Consider the following 17,764-nt stretch of genomic DNA (forward strand, 5'->3'; position numbering starts at 1 on the left):
ACATCTTTGAATATATATATTTATACATATATATATTTATACCAAGCAAACTATTCCCAGACATATATGCCAAAAATGAAAAATGAAATAAATGAATAAATACATCCAAAATTAAGGAATTTAATAAGTAGAATTAAAAGAAACAAATAGATAAATAGAAGAAAAAATTCAATAATGATGATGATATAAAAAACAATAAAGTAGAAACATAAATAATACAAAATATAAATAAATACATAGATTAATACAAATAATTAATAATAATGATGCTAAATTAAAAATAAATGAATAAATAAAAAATAAAAAATAGATAATTAAAATAAATGATAAAATTATAAATAAATACATAGATTTATAAAAATAATTAATAATAATGATGCTAAATTAAAAATTAATAAATAAATAAATTTAAAATAAAAAATAGATAATTAAAATAAATGATAAATTATAAATAGATGCATAGATTTATAAAAATAAGTAATAAAATAAAATAATAATAAAAATAAAAATAGATAACTTAAAATAAAATAAAATGACAATAAAGCAAGAATATTGTAAATAAAAACATGTGAAATTGTTTTTAGAAAATTGATTATTAAATAAAAAATAATGCAAATAAAAATTTAATAAATAATCATAAAAAAGTAGAAGAAATAAATGAATAACAATGCTAAAAATAAAAAGAGAAGAAATTAAACTCCAAACAGAATTAAACTGATCACATTTTATATTATTTTAGTAAAGGTGCAGCTCAGGTATATCTGTGATTGACCTCTGACCTTTTGCGTTTGTGGTATTTTTCAAAACGCTGCTGCCTTTTCACATGAAAATGAAAATTACTGATTGGATATGAACTTATTAATTTAGTCATAAAACATATTAATAGTTGTTTATTGCTCTTTTAAAATGTAAACACAGTCTCTTAAATTAGCGGGCGCTGGATCCATTCCGTGTGTGTGTGTGTGTGTGTGTGTGTGTGTGTGACTGCTAACAGAGTGTTACACCATAAGAAGTGTGTGTTTTATATCTGAATAAAGCTGCTGTGATAGAGTGGGATGTGAAGGATGTGCAGCCTCAGTCTGACTGAACTCTCTCTGTCTTATCGGTGTTCCTCTCTGTCATGCATGTCCTCTTCAGTTAACGGTAAATCTACCTCAGATACTCTCCCGCTCTGATGTTTTCCATCGTGTGTATCTGAAGCTAATGGAGCATCAGTTTCATCCATGTGATAAACTCCATGTCTCAGAATGTATTAACCGCACTTCATCTCCGCACAGCTGGATCTGTGAGTGTGCAGGCGACTCCATCACCGCCCTCTGTAACAGCAACGACTCGCTTTAGTGTCTGTAAACACTAACGGGGCTGCAGAACAATCACTTATTGTAATAATGCACAGATAGTTCTCCAAGTGTAGCAGCTTTAAGAAGTTAGAACGCCGCACACAGAACTCAGGGGACATTTCCAGAACAGTCAGGCTGCAAGACATGAAGTCTAAATCTGATCCAGGAGCTGAGGACAACGCAGACTACTGAATATAATATCAGCTCAAATCTTAGAATCCTGTCCAGATGTTCAGAATCATAAGGTGCTTTTCGACTGCAGGAACCATGAGAGGAACCAGAGTCTAAATTTAGTTCCTGTGTAGTTAATCTTGAACTTTTGATTGAATCTTGATTATTTTAGATGGTGCTATATTTCATCACAGATGGATTCACTGAATCAACACGTGAGAGGAGATAAGCGCGAGTAGCAAAGACGTTTCAACACGGCTTTAAAATCCTTTTGAACTCAAAAAGCCGTGATCGCAGAGATCGGCCGGTGTTTTGGTTTAAACGGCGACCCTGTTAACTGGAGACTCTCAGCCGGATGCATCCCTCAAAAATTTTTTTTTACAAAAAACAAAATTTTACAAAAATTTTACAAAAATTGATTTTGACATAAAAAAAAGTTTTACAAGGAACATTTTGAAAAAAAAAAAATTCTGAAAAAAGATTTTTTTGAAAAGAAAAAGTATTGACTAAAAAATTTTTTGACAAAAAAAATTTTGACAAAAAAAAAATGTGACAAAAAAAAATTGACAAAAAAGTTGATCCAGAGCCTGTCGAAAAAAATTATTTTCCTCAAATTTGAAATTTTCCTCCAAAAGCAGAAAATCCTGCGCCTGCAGTTAAAAAGATGTAAAAAGCAACGAATGAATCAACACAACAGTTAGCCTGTTAGCATGAAGAGACTCAGCTGGTCTGTTTTAGATGGTGCTATATTTCATCACAGATGGATTCACTGAATCAACACGTGAGAGGAGATAAGCACGAGTAGCAAAGACGTTTCAACACGGCTTTAAAATCCTTTTGAACTCAAAAAGCCGTGATCGCAGAGATCGGCCGGTGTTTTGGTTTAAACGGCGACCCTGTTAACTGGAGACTCTCAGCCGGATGCGTCCCTCATGAACGTCTTTAGACCATCATTAAATATCTGATGAGGATATTTTGAAATCTTAATAAAAACTAGACTAGTTTGCATTCCCAGGAACTCCCTCTGTGTTTCAACAGCTGTGTAAACTCCACAAACACTGACAAGTTCAGCTGAAGGGCTCCAGTTTACAGGGTCACTTTTAAAACCGGAACACCGGGAAGAGAGACGCATTCACGGTGGGCTGAGAGAAGACTACTCTCAGACTACTCTCAAAAAACAATGACTGAATGGTTTTTGGAAAAAATTGAAACAAAAAAAAAAAATGAAAAAAAAAATTTTGAAAACAATTTTGAACAGAAAATTTTGAAAAAAAAAATTGAAATTATTTTTGAAAAAAAATTTTTTTTTTCAAAACAAGGTTTTTTTGACAAAAAATTTTTGGGACAAAAAAAAATTGACAAAAAAGTTGACCCTGTCGAAAAAATACATTTTCCTCAAACTTGAAATTGTGCTCCAAAATCAGAAAAACATGAAAAAAAGTGAAAATGTTGTGCCTGCAGTTTAAAACATGGAAAAAGCAATGAATGAATCAACACAAACACTGACACGTTCAGCTGAAGGTCTCCAGTTTACAGGGTCACTTTTAAAACCGGAACACCGGGAGGAGAGACGCATTCACGGTGGGCTGAGAGAAGACTACTGTTACAAGCTGCTAAATCAAGAGAATCACAGCTTCTTCTTTTGAAAAGTACACACACATACAAAAAAGATAGAACAAATAAAAACTAATGAAAGAAAGAGAAATCAAGAGAATCACAGATGGAAAAAACAATGACTGTGAATGGTTTTTGGAAAAAATGAAAAAGAAAAAAAAATTTGAACAAAAACATTTTGAACAAAAAAATTTGAAAACCAAATTTGAAAATTTTTTTTGAAAAATGAAATTTGACAAAAAAAAATTTGACAAAAAAAAATTTGACAAAATTTTGACAAAAATTTTTTTGACAAAAAATGTTTGACAATTTTTTTTTTACAGAAAAACTTTTTGACAAAAAATTTTTGACAAAAAAGTTGACCATGTCGAAAAATTGATTTTCCTCAAACTTGAAATTGTGCTCCAAAAGCAGAAAAACATGAAAAAAAGTGAAAATGTTGTGCCTGCAGTTTAAAACATGGAAAAAGCAATGAATGAATCAACACAAACACTGACACTTTCAGCTGAAGGTCTCCAGTTTACAGGGTCACTTTTAAACCCGGAACACCGGGAGGAGAGACGCATTCACGGTGGGCTGAGAGAAGACTACTGTTACAAGCTGCTAAATCAAGAGAATCACAGCTTCTTCTTTTGAAAAGTACACACACATACAAAAAAGATAGAACAAATAAAAACTAATGAAAGAAAGAGAAATCAAGAGAATCACAGATGTGTGTGATGTTATTGTGGACGGAGGGAGGAATAAAAACACTGAGGTTAATCTACCAATCAGACATGTTCAGCATTGCAGGCCCCGCCCCCTGAAAGTCCCAGGACCTTTGAAAAGTACTACCCCCCTAGCAGGGGCTTTTTAGTGGGGAGATTATCTACCCCTGAACTAGATTTAGACCCTGGGTCCACCGGTCCAAACTCACGTAGTTCAGGGGTAAAGCTCGCCGGAGGTTTGACATTCAGCAGCTGTAGTAAATATTCACGCCCGAGCGACCGAGTGAAGACTGCACTCTTTTTGTTTGAACGTTTATTTACTAACGGATGTGTTTGAAGCTTTTTATGTGGCTCATAGTTTTTGCATATATTCACTGATGTCAGGAGGACAGCAGAAACAAAGCCGGACCCGGTGACTCTGTAAGAAACAGCGTCTTCACTGCGGCGTGTAAAACGCTGTTTTAGGACGCCCGTTAAAATGTCTCTGTCCCGCCCACAACACGATCTGATTGGCTGTCACTTGTTAACCGTTAGCTCCTCAATATGATGTTGAAAGCGTGACAAAAGCGTTTAAACAAAGTATTTCATCCGGGTCGGTTTTGTTTCTGCTGTGCCGCCGCCTGTAACCTCACTGAAGCGTCACGGCCTCATGCTTCTCTGTGCTGAACCGTCACCATTAATCCGTTTGTTGTTTTTTTTTCTCCCATCATGCTTTGTGTTGCTGCTGCCTGACTGCTCCTGTGTGCTCTGCCCTGATGACTTGTGTCTTTTGGCTTCTGCTTCACCCCCACCTTCCTCCTCCTCCTCCTCCTCCTCCTCCTCCTCCCTGCTGCTGATGCACCTTCACCTTTTTCTAATTCTCTCCTCCTCCTTCTTTCCCTTCTCATCCTGCTCTTCGTCCCCTCCCTCCTTGCATCCTCTCTCCCATCCTGCTTCCTTTCCTCACACTTATCCTTCCTTTATCCCCACTGTGTCCTTTTACCACATCCCTCTGCTTCTCCTCCTCCTCTTTCTCTCTCTCTCTCTCTCTCTCTCTCTCTCTCTCTCTCTCTGGTTGATGGTGAGCAGAGGAGGCCGAAGGTGAGTCTGATTTTTGTTCTTCAGCAGTCACAATCGTTTACAGTTATACAATCAGTGTTTGATCAAGCGTAACTGGGACCCCCTCCTCCTCCTCTTCCTCTCACTCTCAGTGTCCAACATTGACCATGTGGTTCTGGATGAAGACCACTCTGGATCCAGGAGGCTGCAGAACCTCTGGAGGTCAGTTAAATTACCTCCAAGAAAACAGACTGGGTCGCTGTAGTCGGACGGATTTCAGCTGACTTTAATGTGACTCAGATACAGTGAAGCTGAGACTCAGGGGAGATATTTGTACAGGAACTCCACAGCTAAAACAAAATGCATGCAGTTCATGTCCATTAGAGAAAACCTGGTATCGGTCTTAGCTCTTCAGTAAGACTAATTCAGCCAACTTAAGTGTGACCTAGATACAGTGAAACTGAGACTCAGTGGAGAAAAATGGACGGATGCTTCACAGCTGAAACAGAACGCATGCAGTTCATGTCAGACAGAGAAATCCTGGTAACGATCCTGGCTCTGTAGTAGGACTGATTCAGCTTTTAGTGTGACTCAGATACAGTGAAGCTGAGACTCAGTGAAGACAGATGGACAGGAGCTCCATAGCTAAACAGACGCATGTAGTTGATGTCAGTTAGAGGAATCCTGGCACTAGTTGAAGCGCTGTAGTAGGACTAATTCAGCTGACTTTAGTGTGACTCGGATACAATGAAACCGAGACCCTGTGGAGACAGATGGACAGGAGCTCCATAGCTGAAACAGAACGCATGTAGTTCAAATCCATTTAAGATATCTTGGTACCGATCCTTGCTCTTTAATTCGACAGATTACAGCTCACTATAGTATGACTTGTTAGATACAGTGAAACTGAGACTCAGTGGAGACAGATGGACAGGAGCTCCATAGCTAAAACAGACGCATGTAGTTGATGTTTGTTAGAGAAATCCTGGTACTGATCCTACTGCTGAGGTAGGACTGATTCAGCTGACTTTAGTGAGACTTAGCTACAGTGAAGCTGAGACTCAGTGGAGACAGATGGACAGGAGCTCCATAGCTAACACAGACGCATGTAGTTGATGTCAATTAGGGGAATCCTGGCACTAGTTGAAGCGCTGTATTAGGACTAATTCAGCTGACTTTAGTATGACTCAGATACAGTGAAACTGAGACTCAGTGGAGACAGATGGACAGGTGCTCCATAGCTAACACAGACGCATGTAGTTGATGTCAATTAGGGGAATCCTGGCACTAGTTGAAGCGCTGTAGTAGGACTAATTCAGCTGACTTTAGTATGACTCAGATACAGTGAAACTGAGACTCAGTGGAGACGGATGGACAGGAGCTCCATAGCTAAAACAGACGCATGTAGTTGATGTTCGTTCGAGGAATCCTGGTACTGATCCTAGCTCTTAAGTTCAACAGATTACAGCTCACTTTAATATGACTTGTTAGATACAGTGAAACTGAGACTCAGTGGAGCTATTTGGACAGGAGCTCCATAGCTAAAACAGACGCATGTAGTTTATGTCTGTTAGAGAAATCCTGGTGCTGCTTGTATTTCATAGTAGGACTGATTCAGCTGACTTTAGTGTGACTCGTTAGATACAGCGAAGCTGAGACTCAGTAGACACAGATGGACAGGAGCTCCATAGCTAACACAGACGCATGTAGTTGATGTCAATTAGGGGAATCCTGGCACTAGTTGAAGCGCTGTAGTAGGACTGATTCAGCTGACTTTAGTGTGACTCGTTAGCTACAGTGAAGCTGAGACTCAGCGGAGATAGATGGACGGACTCTCCACAGGTCATCAAACTGGACTCTGCTCAGCCTCAAGTAGCTGAAACCGTGTGTAACTGTGTGTGTGTGTGTTCTGTTGTGTGTTTCAGAGACTCCAGAGAAGAAGCGCTGGGTGAATACTACATGAGGAAATATGCCAAGTCTTCGGGAGGAGAGCAGTAAGTGTTTTTTTTGTTTCTTCTCCAAGTGAAAGTACAGCTCCAAGCTTAACTCACACTCTGCACAACTGACTGACAGCAACACTTGAAAGTCTGAAAGCAGCTGCTCTCAAGCTCTCAACACCACGATGTTGTTCTTCTGTAGTCGTGTCCTCCTGCCAGGATTGTTGAAGTGCATCCAGACGTCATGTTCGTTCTCTTAAACCGTTCTTTTCTTCTTCTGTGGTGTGCAGTTTCTCCGGAGGGTCAGAGGAGCTCTCCGACGACATCACTCAGCAGCAGCTACTTCCTGGAGTCAAGTACGTTAAACTCTTATCCACCAATCAGCATCCAGACGTCTGCGGTAGACACGCTGAGTAGATTCAGATGAAGAAGATGTTTTAATGTGAACTCGTGTTCCTCTTTTCAGGGATCCCAATCTGTGGACGGTCAAGTGTAAGGTGTGTGTGCCGACCCACGCTCACATTTACAGATTCACACACACGATCTCTCGCTCGACGTGTCGAACATTTCTCCTGTTGTCTTTTAGATCGGAGAGGAGAGGGCGACGGCCATCGCACTGATGAGGAAGTTCATCGCCTACCAGTTCACAGACACAGTAAGGAACCAAACGTCTGCATGTTTCACTCTGCTGAGCTCTGATTGGACAAGTAGCTAGTACAGGAGGAAGCCTTCTTGCCCACCAGGGGGGCAGGTCTTAGGTAAAGTCTTGCACTCTTCAAACTAACCCCTCCCCCCTTCTCTCCATCAGCCTCTCCAGATCAAGTCCGTGGTCGCCCCGGATCACGTCAAGGGTTACATCTACGTGGAGTCGTACAAGCAGACGCACGTGAAGTCGGCCATCGAGGGCATCGGGAACCTGAGGATGGGTCTGTGGAACCAGCAGATGGTTCCCATCAAGGAGATGACGGACGTCCTCAAGGTGGTCAAAGAGGTCACCAACCTGAAGCCCAAGTCCTGGGTCCGGCTGAAGAGAGGCCTGTACAAGGACGACATCGCTCAGGTACGGCACAGCAGACACGGAGGTCATCAGTGAGCGGCAGAAAGACGTGACGCTGATGAATCTTCTTGGGTTGTCGGCTGCAGGCGTCGCCTCGTGCTCTGCCATCGTCCTAACCTCTGAGCTGTGTTTGATCCTCCAGGTGGACTACGTGGAACCGAGTCAGAACACCATCTCCCTGAAGATGATTCCTCGTATCGACCTGGAACGCATCAAGGCCAAGATGAGCCTGGTAACGAAAAACACAGGAACCACACTTCACCTACGTAGCCGTGTTGGTGTTTTATTCTCACCTCTGTCTGTGTGTGTGTGTGTGTGTGTGTGTGTGTGTGTCGTCTGCAGAAAGACTGGTTCGCTAAGAGGAAGAAGTTCAAGAGACCCACTCAGAGCCTGTTTGATGCTGAGAAGATCAGGTACGCACACGTTCAGTGAGAAGATGAAGCAGGATGTGGTGCTTCTTTTGAGACTCAGATGTGATGATTTGATCGACAGGTCCTACGGCGGTGAGGTCAGCCACGACGGAGACTTCATGATCTTTGAGGGGAACCGTTACAGCCGCAAAGGGTTCCTGTTCAAGAGCTTCGCCATGTCGGCCGTGGTGAGGACGACTTGTTTCTTTTCTATAGGCGTTTTTCGACCCCAGGAACTTTAGTGACAGAAACTTCCTCAGCAGCTGATCCTTTTTCCTGCCTCTGTGTCAGATCACAGACGGAGTGAAGCCGACTCTGTCCGAGCTGGAGAAGTTTGAAGACCAGCCTGAAGGAATCGACCTGGAGGTGGTCACAGAGTCAGGTGAGACGTCTGATTATACCTCTGTTTAAAGGTTAGGTAAAGGGGTGTTCAGGCCGGAGATGATCGAAACAGATCGGGCTTTTATTTTGAAAACATTCTTGGAGGAACTTTGGTGCTTTATTTTTCATGCTTTTAACGTCAGGATGGGGTTTTATGAATCATAGTCACTGCATCTCGCTGTAAAAGTTGAAGGTCATATTTATTTGTGTGTGTGTCTGTGTGTGTGTGTATGTGTCTGTGTGTGTGTGTGTGTGTGTGTGAAGCAGGTAAGGAGCGCGAACACAACCTGCAGGCCGGTGACAACGTGGAGGTCTGTGAGGGAGAGTTGATCAACCTGCAGGGGAAGATCCTCAGCGTGGACGGGAACAAGATCACCATCATGCCCAAACACGAAGACCTGAAGGTACACGCGCACACACACAAACACACACAAACACACACACACACACACACACACACACCCCTACACCTCCGCTTGTTCTTCTGTACACAACAGATCCTCACATGTTGTCCCCATGTCTGTCTCTCTCACTCTCTCTCTCTCTTTCTCTCTCGTTCTGTGTGTGTGTGTGTGTGTGTGTGTGTGTGTGTGTGTGTGTGTGTGTGTGTGTGTGTGTGTGTGTGTGTGTGTGTGTGTGTGTGTGTGTGTGTGTGTGTGTGTGTGTGTGTGTGTGTGTGTGTGTGTGTGTGTGTGTGTCGTAGGACCCCCTGGAGTTCCCGGCTCATGAGTTGAGGAAATATTTCCGTATGGGCGACCACGTGAAGGTGATCGCCGGTCGGTATGAGGGCGACACGGGCCTCATCGTCAGAGTGGAGGAGAGCTTCGTCATCCTCTTCTCCGACCTCACCATGCACGAGGTACGACAAGCTCCGCCCACTTATCAAAACACACCTGCATGCTTGCCAACGGACCAGCAGGGGGCGACTCCGCCGGTTGCAAAATATTAAAAAACTCTTTCTGTATGAAAGTTTGAAATGAGACGACCCTGATCTCCCTCCGTGTCTCGCCCGTGTGCAGTTGAAGGTTTTGCCCAGAGACCTGCAGCTCTGCTCGGAGACCGCTTCTGGTGTTGACGCAGGAGGGCAGCATGAGTGGGGGGAGCTGGTCCAGCTGGACCCTCAGACCGTGGGAGTCATCGTCAGACTGGAGAGGGAGACGTTTCAGGTGAGAGGGTCTGCTCCAGGACCAGGACCTGCAGCTTTGTTCCTGTTTGGACGTTTTTAAAGCTCAGTGGATGTGTGCTCCGTCCGTCAGGTGCTGAACATGCACGGGAAGGTTCTGACGGTCCGGCACCAGGCAGTGAACCGCAGGAAGGACAACCGCTTCGCCGTGGCTCTGGACTCGGAGCAGAACAACATCCACGTCAAAGACATCGTCAAAGTCATCGACGGGCCGCACTCTGTAAGGACACCAGGGTTCAGTTATCGGTTTAGAGGAACGTTAAAACCGAGTGTCTCAGCTCACTGAAGTTTTTCCTCTCTGCAGGGCCGTGAAGGTGAGATCCGCCACCTTTTCCGAGGCTTCGCCTTCCTTCACTGTAAGAAGCTGGTGGAGAACGGAGGCATGTTCGTCTGCAAGACTCGACACCTGGTGTTAGCTGGTGGATCCAAGGTCAGCACCGCAACTGTCTTTATTTATATAATCCCAACAAACGTTCTCCACAGACTCCAAACAGAGCCGGTCTAGACCGTACACTATGTTCTATTATTAACAAAGACCCAACATCAAGACCAGATCAGATCCAGTCCCATCTTCCAGACAGGACTCAGTCTGATCTCATCTTAATCCACCATGAGCAGAGCACTTTGCAGCATTTAGCAAGTTACAGTGGCAAGGACAAACTTCCTTTAACAGGCAGAAACCTCCAGCAGGACCAGACTCATGTTAGACACACATCTGCTGAGACCGTGTTGGAGAGAGGGATAGAGGGAGATGAAGAGAGAGAGAGAGATGATAGTGGGGAGACGGATAGTAGTAGTTGTAGCAGCTGGAGTCTGGACCACGTCCACAGCAGCAGAGATCCAGAGGAACCTACGAGACAAGGGAGCTCAGGGACTCCAGAAAGGTCTATGAAAAGAGAGAAGAGAGGGAGACCAGAAGAAAGAAAAAAGAGGAGGATACATGGTGAAGGAAAGGAAAGGGAAGGAAGGAAGGAAGGAATGAAAGAAGGAATGAATGAAAGAAAAAGAAAGAAAGAAAGAAAGAAAGAAAGAAAGAAAGAAAGAAAGAAAGAAAGAAAGAAAGAAAGAAAGAAAGAAAGAAGGAATGAAAGGATGAATAACAGACCCCAAAAAAGGAATCTACAGCAGAGATCCAGAGGAACCTACGAGACAAGGGAGCTCAGGGACTCCAGAAAGGTCTATGAAAAGAGAGAAGAGAGGGAGACCAGAAGAAAGAAAAAGAGGAGGATACATGGTGAAGGAAAGGAAAGGGAAGGAAGGAAGGAAGGAATGAAAGAAGGAAAGAAGGAAGGATGAAAGAAAGAAAGAAAGAACGAAGGAAAGAAAGAAAGAAGGAAAGGAAGAAAGAAAGGATGAATACAAGAAAGGAAGAGAGAGAGAAAGAAAGAAAGAAAGAAAGGATGAATAACAGACCCCAAAAAAGGAATCTACAGCAGAGATCCAGAGGAACCTACGAGACAAGGGAGCTTAGGGACTCCAGAAAGGTCTATGGTTAGTAACTTTAATGGGACAGGAAGAGTTAAAGTGAGAGACAGGCAGAGAGAGGAGAGAGAGGGAAAGACAGGATCCCAGTGTGTCAGTCTAAGCCTAAACCTAGACTGCCTGTATGATCTGTCGTTTCCCAGCATGCATTGTGAGCCTGTGTTTATGATTTGCCATATTTAGTAAACTCTCTGCGGCTCGTTCGGCTCCATTCCTTAAAGTCTGCGTTCTCTTTCAGCCCCGTGACGTAACCAACTTCACTGTTGGAGGATTTGCTCCAATGAGCCCTCGCATTAGTAGTCCCATGCATCACGGCGGAGGAGGTGAGTGTCTGCACCAAAACAAACATCAGCCCTTCATTAATAATCATGTACACGCCTCCTGCACTGGCTGAGTCTGGTTTGGGGCATTTTTTTCAGAAGATATCTTTGCTGTGAAAAACGCTACGTAATAGGAATGGCATGTGGTCGGGGAATATTGATTAACTCTGGGAACGTCAGGAGAGCAAAGTTAAACTATAAACAGATTACACACTCTGGAGTAAAAGTTAAGTGATCTGAAACGGAGGAAGGGCTGTTTAAAGTGAAACTCAAACATTGACTTCATCAGAAACGCCGCGCTCTAACCAGACGGAGTGAAATAAAAACTTTGATCTCAAATCTTCAGAAAAGTGTCCTGAGACAGAAGAAGCTGTTTTTCCGCCCATAGTTTAAACGTTTGACCGATCTTATTCTGAAAGCCGTCTTCATTGTGTCCTCCAGGTGCTCAGCAGAGAGGAGGAGGAGGAGGAGGAGGAGGTGGTGGAGGAGGAGGTGGAGGAGGAGGAGGAATGGGGCGGGGCAGAGGGCGAAGAGACAATGAGCTGATTGGACAGACGGTCCGTATCTCTCAGGGTCCTTACAAAGGTGAGACAGACAAACAAGTGAAGACGACACGTTTCACACCTCGTCTTCATAAACAGCACTGATGAGCTCGCCTACATTTCCCAGGGTACATCGGTGTGGTGAAGGACGCCACGGAGTCTACAGCCCGAGTAGAGCTACACTCCACCTGTCAGACCATCTCTGTAGACCGACAGCGCCTAACCACCATGTAAGTACTCAAACGTCTCACACCTGCCTGCAGCATTTAGCAAGTTACAGTGGCAAGGACAAACTTCCTTTAACAGGCAGAAACCTCCAGCAGGACCAGACTCATGTTAGACACACATCTGCTGAGACCGTGTTGGAGAGAGGGATAGAGGGAGATGAAGAGAGAGAGAGATGATAGTGGGGAGACGGATAGTAGTAGTTGTAGCAGCTGGAGTCTGGACCACGTCCACAGCAGCAGAGATCCAGAGGAACCTACGAGACAAGGGAGCTCAGGGACTCCAGAAAGGTCTAAGAAAAGAGAGAAGGAAGGAATGAAAGGAAAAAGGAAGGAGGGAAGGAAGGAATGAAAGGAAAGAGGAAGGAAAGAAGGAAAGAAGGAAGGAGGGAAGGAAGGAATGAAAGGAAAGAGGAAGGACAGAAGGAAAGAAGGAAGGAAAGAAAGAAAGAAAGAAAGAAAGAAAGAAAGAAAGAAAGAAAGGAAAGAAAGAAAGAAAGAAAGACAGAAAGGATGAATGACAGACCCAAAAAAGGAATCTACAGCAGAGATCCAGAGGAACCTACGAGACAAGGGAGCTCAGGGACTCCAGAAAGGTCTAAGAAAAGAGAGAAGAGAGGGAGACCAGAAGAAAGAAAAAGAGGAGAAGAAATGGGGAAGGAAAGGAGACATAAAAGATGAAGAAACATGGAGAGAACAAAGAGAGAAAGGAAGGAAGGAAGACAGAAGAAGAGAGAGAAAGAAATAAGAAGGAAGAGAAAAGAAAGAAGAAAAGAAAGAAAGAAAGAAAGGAAGAAGGAATGAAATAAAGAAGAAAAAGAAATAAGGGATGAAAGAAAAAAAGAGGGAATTAAATAAAGAAGGAAAGAGGAATGAAAGAAAGAAGGAACTAAGGAAGGAAAGAAAGAGAGAAAAAAAGAGAAGTGAAGAAAGAGAGAAAGAAGACAGGAATGAAAGGAAAAATGAATGAAAGAAAGAAAGAAATAAGAAGGAAGAGAATAGAGAAAGAAAGAAAGGACAGGAAGGAATGAAAGGAAAGAGAGGGAATGAAAGAAAGAAAGGAAGGAAAGATAAATGACAGCAGAGATCCAGAGGAACCTACGAGACAAGGGAGCTCAGGGACTCCAGAAAGGTCTATGGTTAGTAACTTTAATGGGACAGGAAGAGTTAAAGTGAGAGACAGGCAGAGAGAGGAGAGAGAGGGAAAGACAGGATCCCAGTGTGTCAGTCTAAGCCTATAGCAGCAGAACTAAGACCTGGTCCAAGCCTGATCTAACTATAAGCTTTGAATCTACTCTTAAAAGTAGAGAGGGTGTCTGCCTCCCGGACCCTGACTGGTAGATGATTCCAAAGGAGAGGGGCCTGATAACTGAAGGCTCTACCTCCCATACTACTTTTAGAGACTTTAGGTATGATGAGACAGGTCCTGTGTTTCTAACTTCACGCTAACGTCCCCTTCTGTCCTCTTCCTCTGCAGGGGAGCAAAGAGACCTGCTGGAATGACCTCAGCCCACGGGCGTACTCCCATCTACGGATCCCAGACTCCCATGTACGGCACCGGATCCAGAACGCCCATGTACGGGTCTCAGACGCCGCTGCACGACGGTGAGTAACGCTCTCTTGGTAACGCTCGTTTGTGACGTCGTTGTTTAAAGACTGAGCACTTCATCCGTCTCTTCCCCCCCATGTTAGGAAGTCGCACACCTCACTACGGCTCTCAGACCCCGCTGCATGATGGAAGCAGGACACCCGGTCAAAGTGGAGCCTGGGACCCCAGCAACCCCAACACACCTTCACGGTAACACACACACACACACACACACACACACACTGAGAGCTCGGCGTGTTCATGTGTTGTTATATCCCCTGATTGTTTGCGTCTCACCTCTCCAGGAATGACGAGGAGTACGACTTCGGATACGACGACGAGCCGTCCCCGTCCCCTCAGGGCTACGGCGGGACCCCCAACCCCCAGACGCCTGGTTACCCAGAGGTCCCGTCTCCACAGGTCAACCCTCAGTACAACCCTCAGACACCTGGCACGCCTGCTATGTGAGTATCAAAACCGCGGCGTGCGTTCAAAAAGTCGCTTATTATAAACTGACTTTGTTTTTGTTCCTGAGGTTTAAAATGAGGTGACTGGCCCTTTAAGAGGCCGGTTTAGCTGCTTTAACTGTCGCCATGATGGTGAGATCTCAAATACAGACTCACCTTACCTGTCTGTGTGTGTGTTCAGGTATAACACAGAGCAGTACTCTCCCTACGCCGCCCCGTCACCTCAGGGCTCGTACCAGCCCAGCCCCAGTCCTCAGAGCTACCACCAAGTGGCGCCCTCACCAGTGGGCTACCAGAACACACACTCTCCAGCCAGCTACCATCCGACACCTTCCCCCATGGCGTATCAGGTAAGACATCGCTCTACGGTTCTGGCAGAGAGGTGACCTGTTGCAGGTGTCGGCATCTTGTCCAAGTGACCATATTTGGACAAGAGGGCTAAAAAGACGGGTCTTTAGGGCTCCAAAGTCCTTGGATTTGAGACGAGGCGACCGCTGCAGATAACCCAAGATTTTAACGGTTTATAAGTCAGAGGTCTGGATCCATGTTTGGACAAGAAGCGGTCTAATGACTCAGACCTCTTGGACAAATAGAGATAGGCTGTCTGACTCCATGACTCTTGTTGCCCCCACAGGCCAGTCCTAGTCCCAGTCCGGTGGGTTACAGTCCCATGACACCTGGAGCGCCCTCTCCTGGAGGTTACAACCCTCACACCCCGGGCTCCAACATCGAGCAGGGCAGCAGCGACTGGGTGACGACTGACATCCTGGTCCGGGTCAAAGACTCCTTCATGGACCTGATGGGACAGATCGGGGTCATCAGGAGCGTCACGGTAACAATCGCACACACACACACACACACACACACACACCTTCAAGCTAAAGGCTGTATGGATTCCTTCAGTGTGTGTGTGTCTCTCTCTCTCTGTAGGGAGGGATGTGTTCAGTGTTCATGCAGGAGTCAGAGAAGGTGGTCAGCATCAGCAGCGATCACCTGGAGCCCGTCACCCCGACCAAGAACAACAAGGTAACTCCTCCGTTCACTCTGTCATGTAAGGTAACCACGTGTGTGTACAGTGTGGTTGGATGAATAAATGAGCTGAGGAAATGAAACTGTTTCTCAAAATGTCTCAAAGTTCAAATGAGAGTTCTCCTTAAACAGGAAACATCCAACAGGCGGCTTTTATAGCAACCGTTCAATCCCTGGTATCCTCCGTCTGACTCCTCCCCCTCTTCCTGGTTGAATGAGATCAAAGCAATAGAATGAGATCAAAAGCAAAATAATGAGATCAAAGTGATACAATGAGATCAAAAGCAATAGAATGAGATCAAAGCAATAAAATGAGATCAAAGCGGTTGAATAAGATCAAAGCAGCATAATGGGATCAAAGCAATTGAATGGGTTCCTAGCGGTAAAATAAGATCAAAGCAATAGAATGATATCAAAGCAGTTGAATGAGATCAAAGTGGGGTCCAATCGATAGAATAAGATCAAAGTGATAGAATTGGGTCCAAGTGATAGAATGAGATCATAGCAATAGAATGGGATCCAAGTGATAGAATAAGATCAAAGCAGTGTAATGGGATCAAAGCTATACAATAGAATGGGTTCCTAGCGGTAGAATGAGATCAAAGCGGTAGAATGGGATCAAAGCGGTAGAATAAGATCAAAGCGGTAGAATGGGATCAAAGCGGTAGAATGGGATCAAAGCGGTAGAATAAGATCAAAGCGGTAGAATGAGATCAAAGCGGTAGAATGAGATCAAAGCGGTAGAATGGGATCAAAGCGGTAGAATAAGATCAAAGCGGTAGAATGAGATCCAAGTGATAGAATTGGATCAGTGGTAGAATCAGATCAAAGTAATAGAATGTGATCAAAGCGAAAGAATGAGATCAAAGCAATAAAGCCGTAGGGACAGTAGAAGAAAGAAAGACATGTGTTGATAAAGATCAAAGCAGTAGAACATAACTCTGACCTTGATTCACTAAATGAACACCCTGCTGTGATGAAGAAGAAGAAACTAGAGACTGAGACCATGAGCTCATGAGTGAGGACAAACGTCTGGGATATGAACTGTCGCCTAAAGAACGTCATAAAGCTCATGACGTGGGTTTCTCTTCTCGTCCAGGTGAAGGTGATTCTGGGAGAAGACCGCGAGGCGACGGGGATCCTGCTGAGCATTGACGGAGACGACGGCATCGTCCGCATGGAGCTGGACGACCAGCTGAAGATCCTGAACCTGAGGTTCTTGGGACGACTGGAGCACTGAGGGACAGAGACAGGGGGGAGAAACTCGGGCACAGAGACTCAAACAGCACAGAGACACAAAGGAACGACACACACACACACACACTGGACTGTAGTGAGAGTACTGTTTGCTCAAACACACACTCGTCTGGAGTTTTGTTTTTATTACTTTGTTTAGCGCCAAAACTACCAAACACACACACACTCAAACACACTTACCCTGCAGATCCCTCAAAACCTCCAGCTGATTTTATCTTTTACTGCAGACATCTAACCCTGGAGATCAGCAGACATTCCTCTCCCTCTCCGTGACCCAGTTTCTCTGTGATCACCGGTCTCACAGGCTCCTCCGGCCCTTTGGTTTTTTTAGTTTTTCGTTAGCTTTACCGCCTCCTTAGTCGTGGTCTGGGTCTGCTTTTAGTGCTTTCTGAATGTTCTGTCAGTACTTTTGTTTTTTTCTGGTGGAGAAGGGTTAAAAACTAAATGTAACGTCAATAAACTGTAAACCAGTTCACGTACAGTCTGCCGGGTTTTTGGATTCTGATCTTGAACCAGCGCTTTGGTTTGGTCTCCACAAATATCAGATGCTGTATGCAGGAAACATGGAATCAAACGGTCACAAGAGAACCTGAAGGGCTCCCCCCCCCCCCCCCCCCCTCCACAGGTCAAAGGTCACGCTGTGTAAAATGTTCATAACGACATATTTGGATGTATTTTAATAAATAGATCGTAGATGTGTAACTGATCATCGGACAAAGACGACATATCAAATGTTAAAATACAAAAAATGTTTTTACTTGATGAAAAATATCTGCTCATTTTAAATTTGATGACAGCGACACGTTTCAAACACCCAACATCTCCCAACTACAGACATGACTCTGTAGTGGAAGTCACTGCATTAAACACAGACATGACTCTGTAGTGGAAGTCACTGCATTATAAACAGACATGACTCTGTAGTGGAAGTCACTGCATTAAAAACAGACATGACTCTGTAGTGGAAGTCACTGCATTATAAACAGACATGACTCTGTAGTGGAAGTCACTGCATTA

General features: G+C 44.1%; 1 protein-coding gene across 1 annotated transcript in view; it reads left to right on the forward strand.

Annotated features, from left to right (window-relative positions):
- The window catches only part of supt5h (SPT5 homolog, DSIF elongation factor subunit), an 18,124-nt gene extending 896 nt beyond the window's left edge, over positions 1 to 17,228 (forward strand). Inside the window, exons 2-26 of the mRNA XM_034701634.1 lie at positions 5,023 to 5,092; positions 6,796 to 6,864; positions 7,098 to 7,163; positions 7,274 to 7,304; positions 7,394 to 7,462; positions 7,616 to 7,867; positions 8,007 to 8,096; positions 8,207 to 8,277; positions 8,357 to 8,462; positions 8,566 to 8,656; positions 8,923 to 9,059; positions 9,359 to 9,514; positions 9,675 to 9,821; positions 9,912 to 10,058; positions 10,143 to 10,268; positions 11,559 to 11,643; positions 12,082 to 12,225; positions 12,310 to 12,412; positions 13,884 to 14,011; positions 14,099 to 14,204; positions 14,300 to 14,458; positions 14,643 to 14,811; positions 15,096 to 15,293; positions 15,392 to 15,487; positions 16,590 to 17,228. Coding sequence (XP_034557525.1) covers positions 5,023 to 5,092; positions 6,796 to 6,864; positions 7,098 to 7,163; positions 7,274 to 7,304; positions 7,394 to 7,462; positions 7,616 to 7,867; positions 8,007 to 8,096; positions 8,207 to 8,277; positions 8,357 to 8,462; positions 8,566 to 8,656; positions 8,923 to 9,059; positions 9,359 to 9,514; positions 9,675 to 9,821; positions 9,912 to 10,058; positions 10,143 to 10,268; positions 11,559 to 11,643; positions 12,082 to 12,225; positions 12,310 to 12,412; positions 13,884 to 14,011; positions 14,099 to 14,204; positions 14,300 to 14,458; positions 14,643 to 14,811; positions 15,096 to 15,293; positions 15,392 to 15,487; positions 16,590 to 16,730 — 2,957 coding nt within the window. The 3' untranslated portion in view covers positions 16,731 to 17,228. The remainder of the gene's footprint in view (positions 1 to 5,022; positions 5,093 to 6,795; positions 6,865 to 7,097; positions 7,164 to 7,273; positions 7,305 to 7,393; positions 7,463 to 7,615; positions 7,868 to 8,006; positions 8,097 to 8,206; positions 8,278 to 8,356; positions 8,463 to 8,565; positions 8,657 to 8,922; positions 9,060 to 9,358; positions 9,515 to 9,674; positions 9,822 to 9,911; positions 10,059 to 10,142; positions 10,269 to 11,558; positions 11,644 to 12,081; positions 12,226 to 12,309; positions 12,413 to 13,883; positions 14,012 to 14,098; positions 14,205 to 14,299; positions 14,459 to 14,642; positions 14,812 to 15,095; positions 15,294 to 15,391; positions 15,488 to 16,589) is intronic.
- The last annotated feature ends 536 nt before the right edge of the window (positions 17,229 to 17,764 follow it).

This window comes from Notolabrus celidotus, chromosome 14, assembly GCF_009762535.1.
Source record: "Notolabrus celidotus isolate fNotCel1 chromosome 14, fNotCel1.pri, whole genome shotgun sequence".
Lineage (NCBI taxonomy): Eukaryota > Metazoa > Chordata > Actinopteri > Labriformes > Labridae > Notolabrus > Notolabrus celidotus.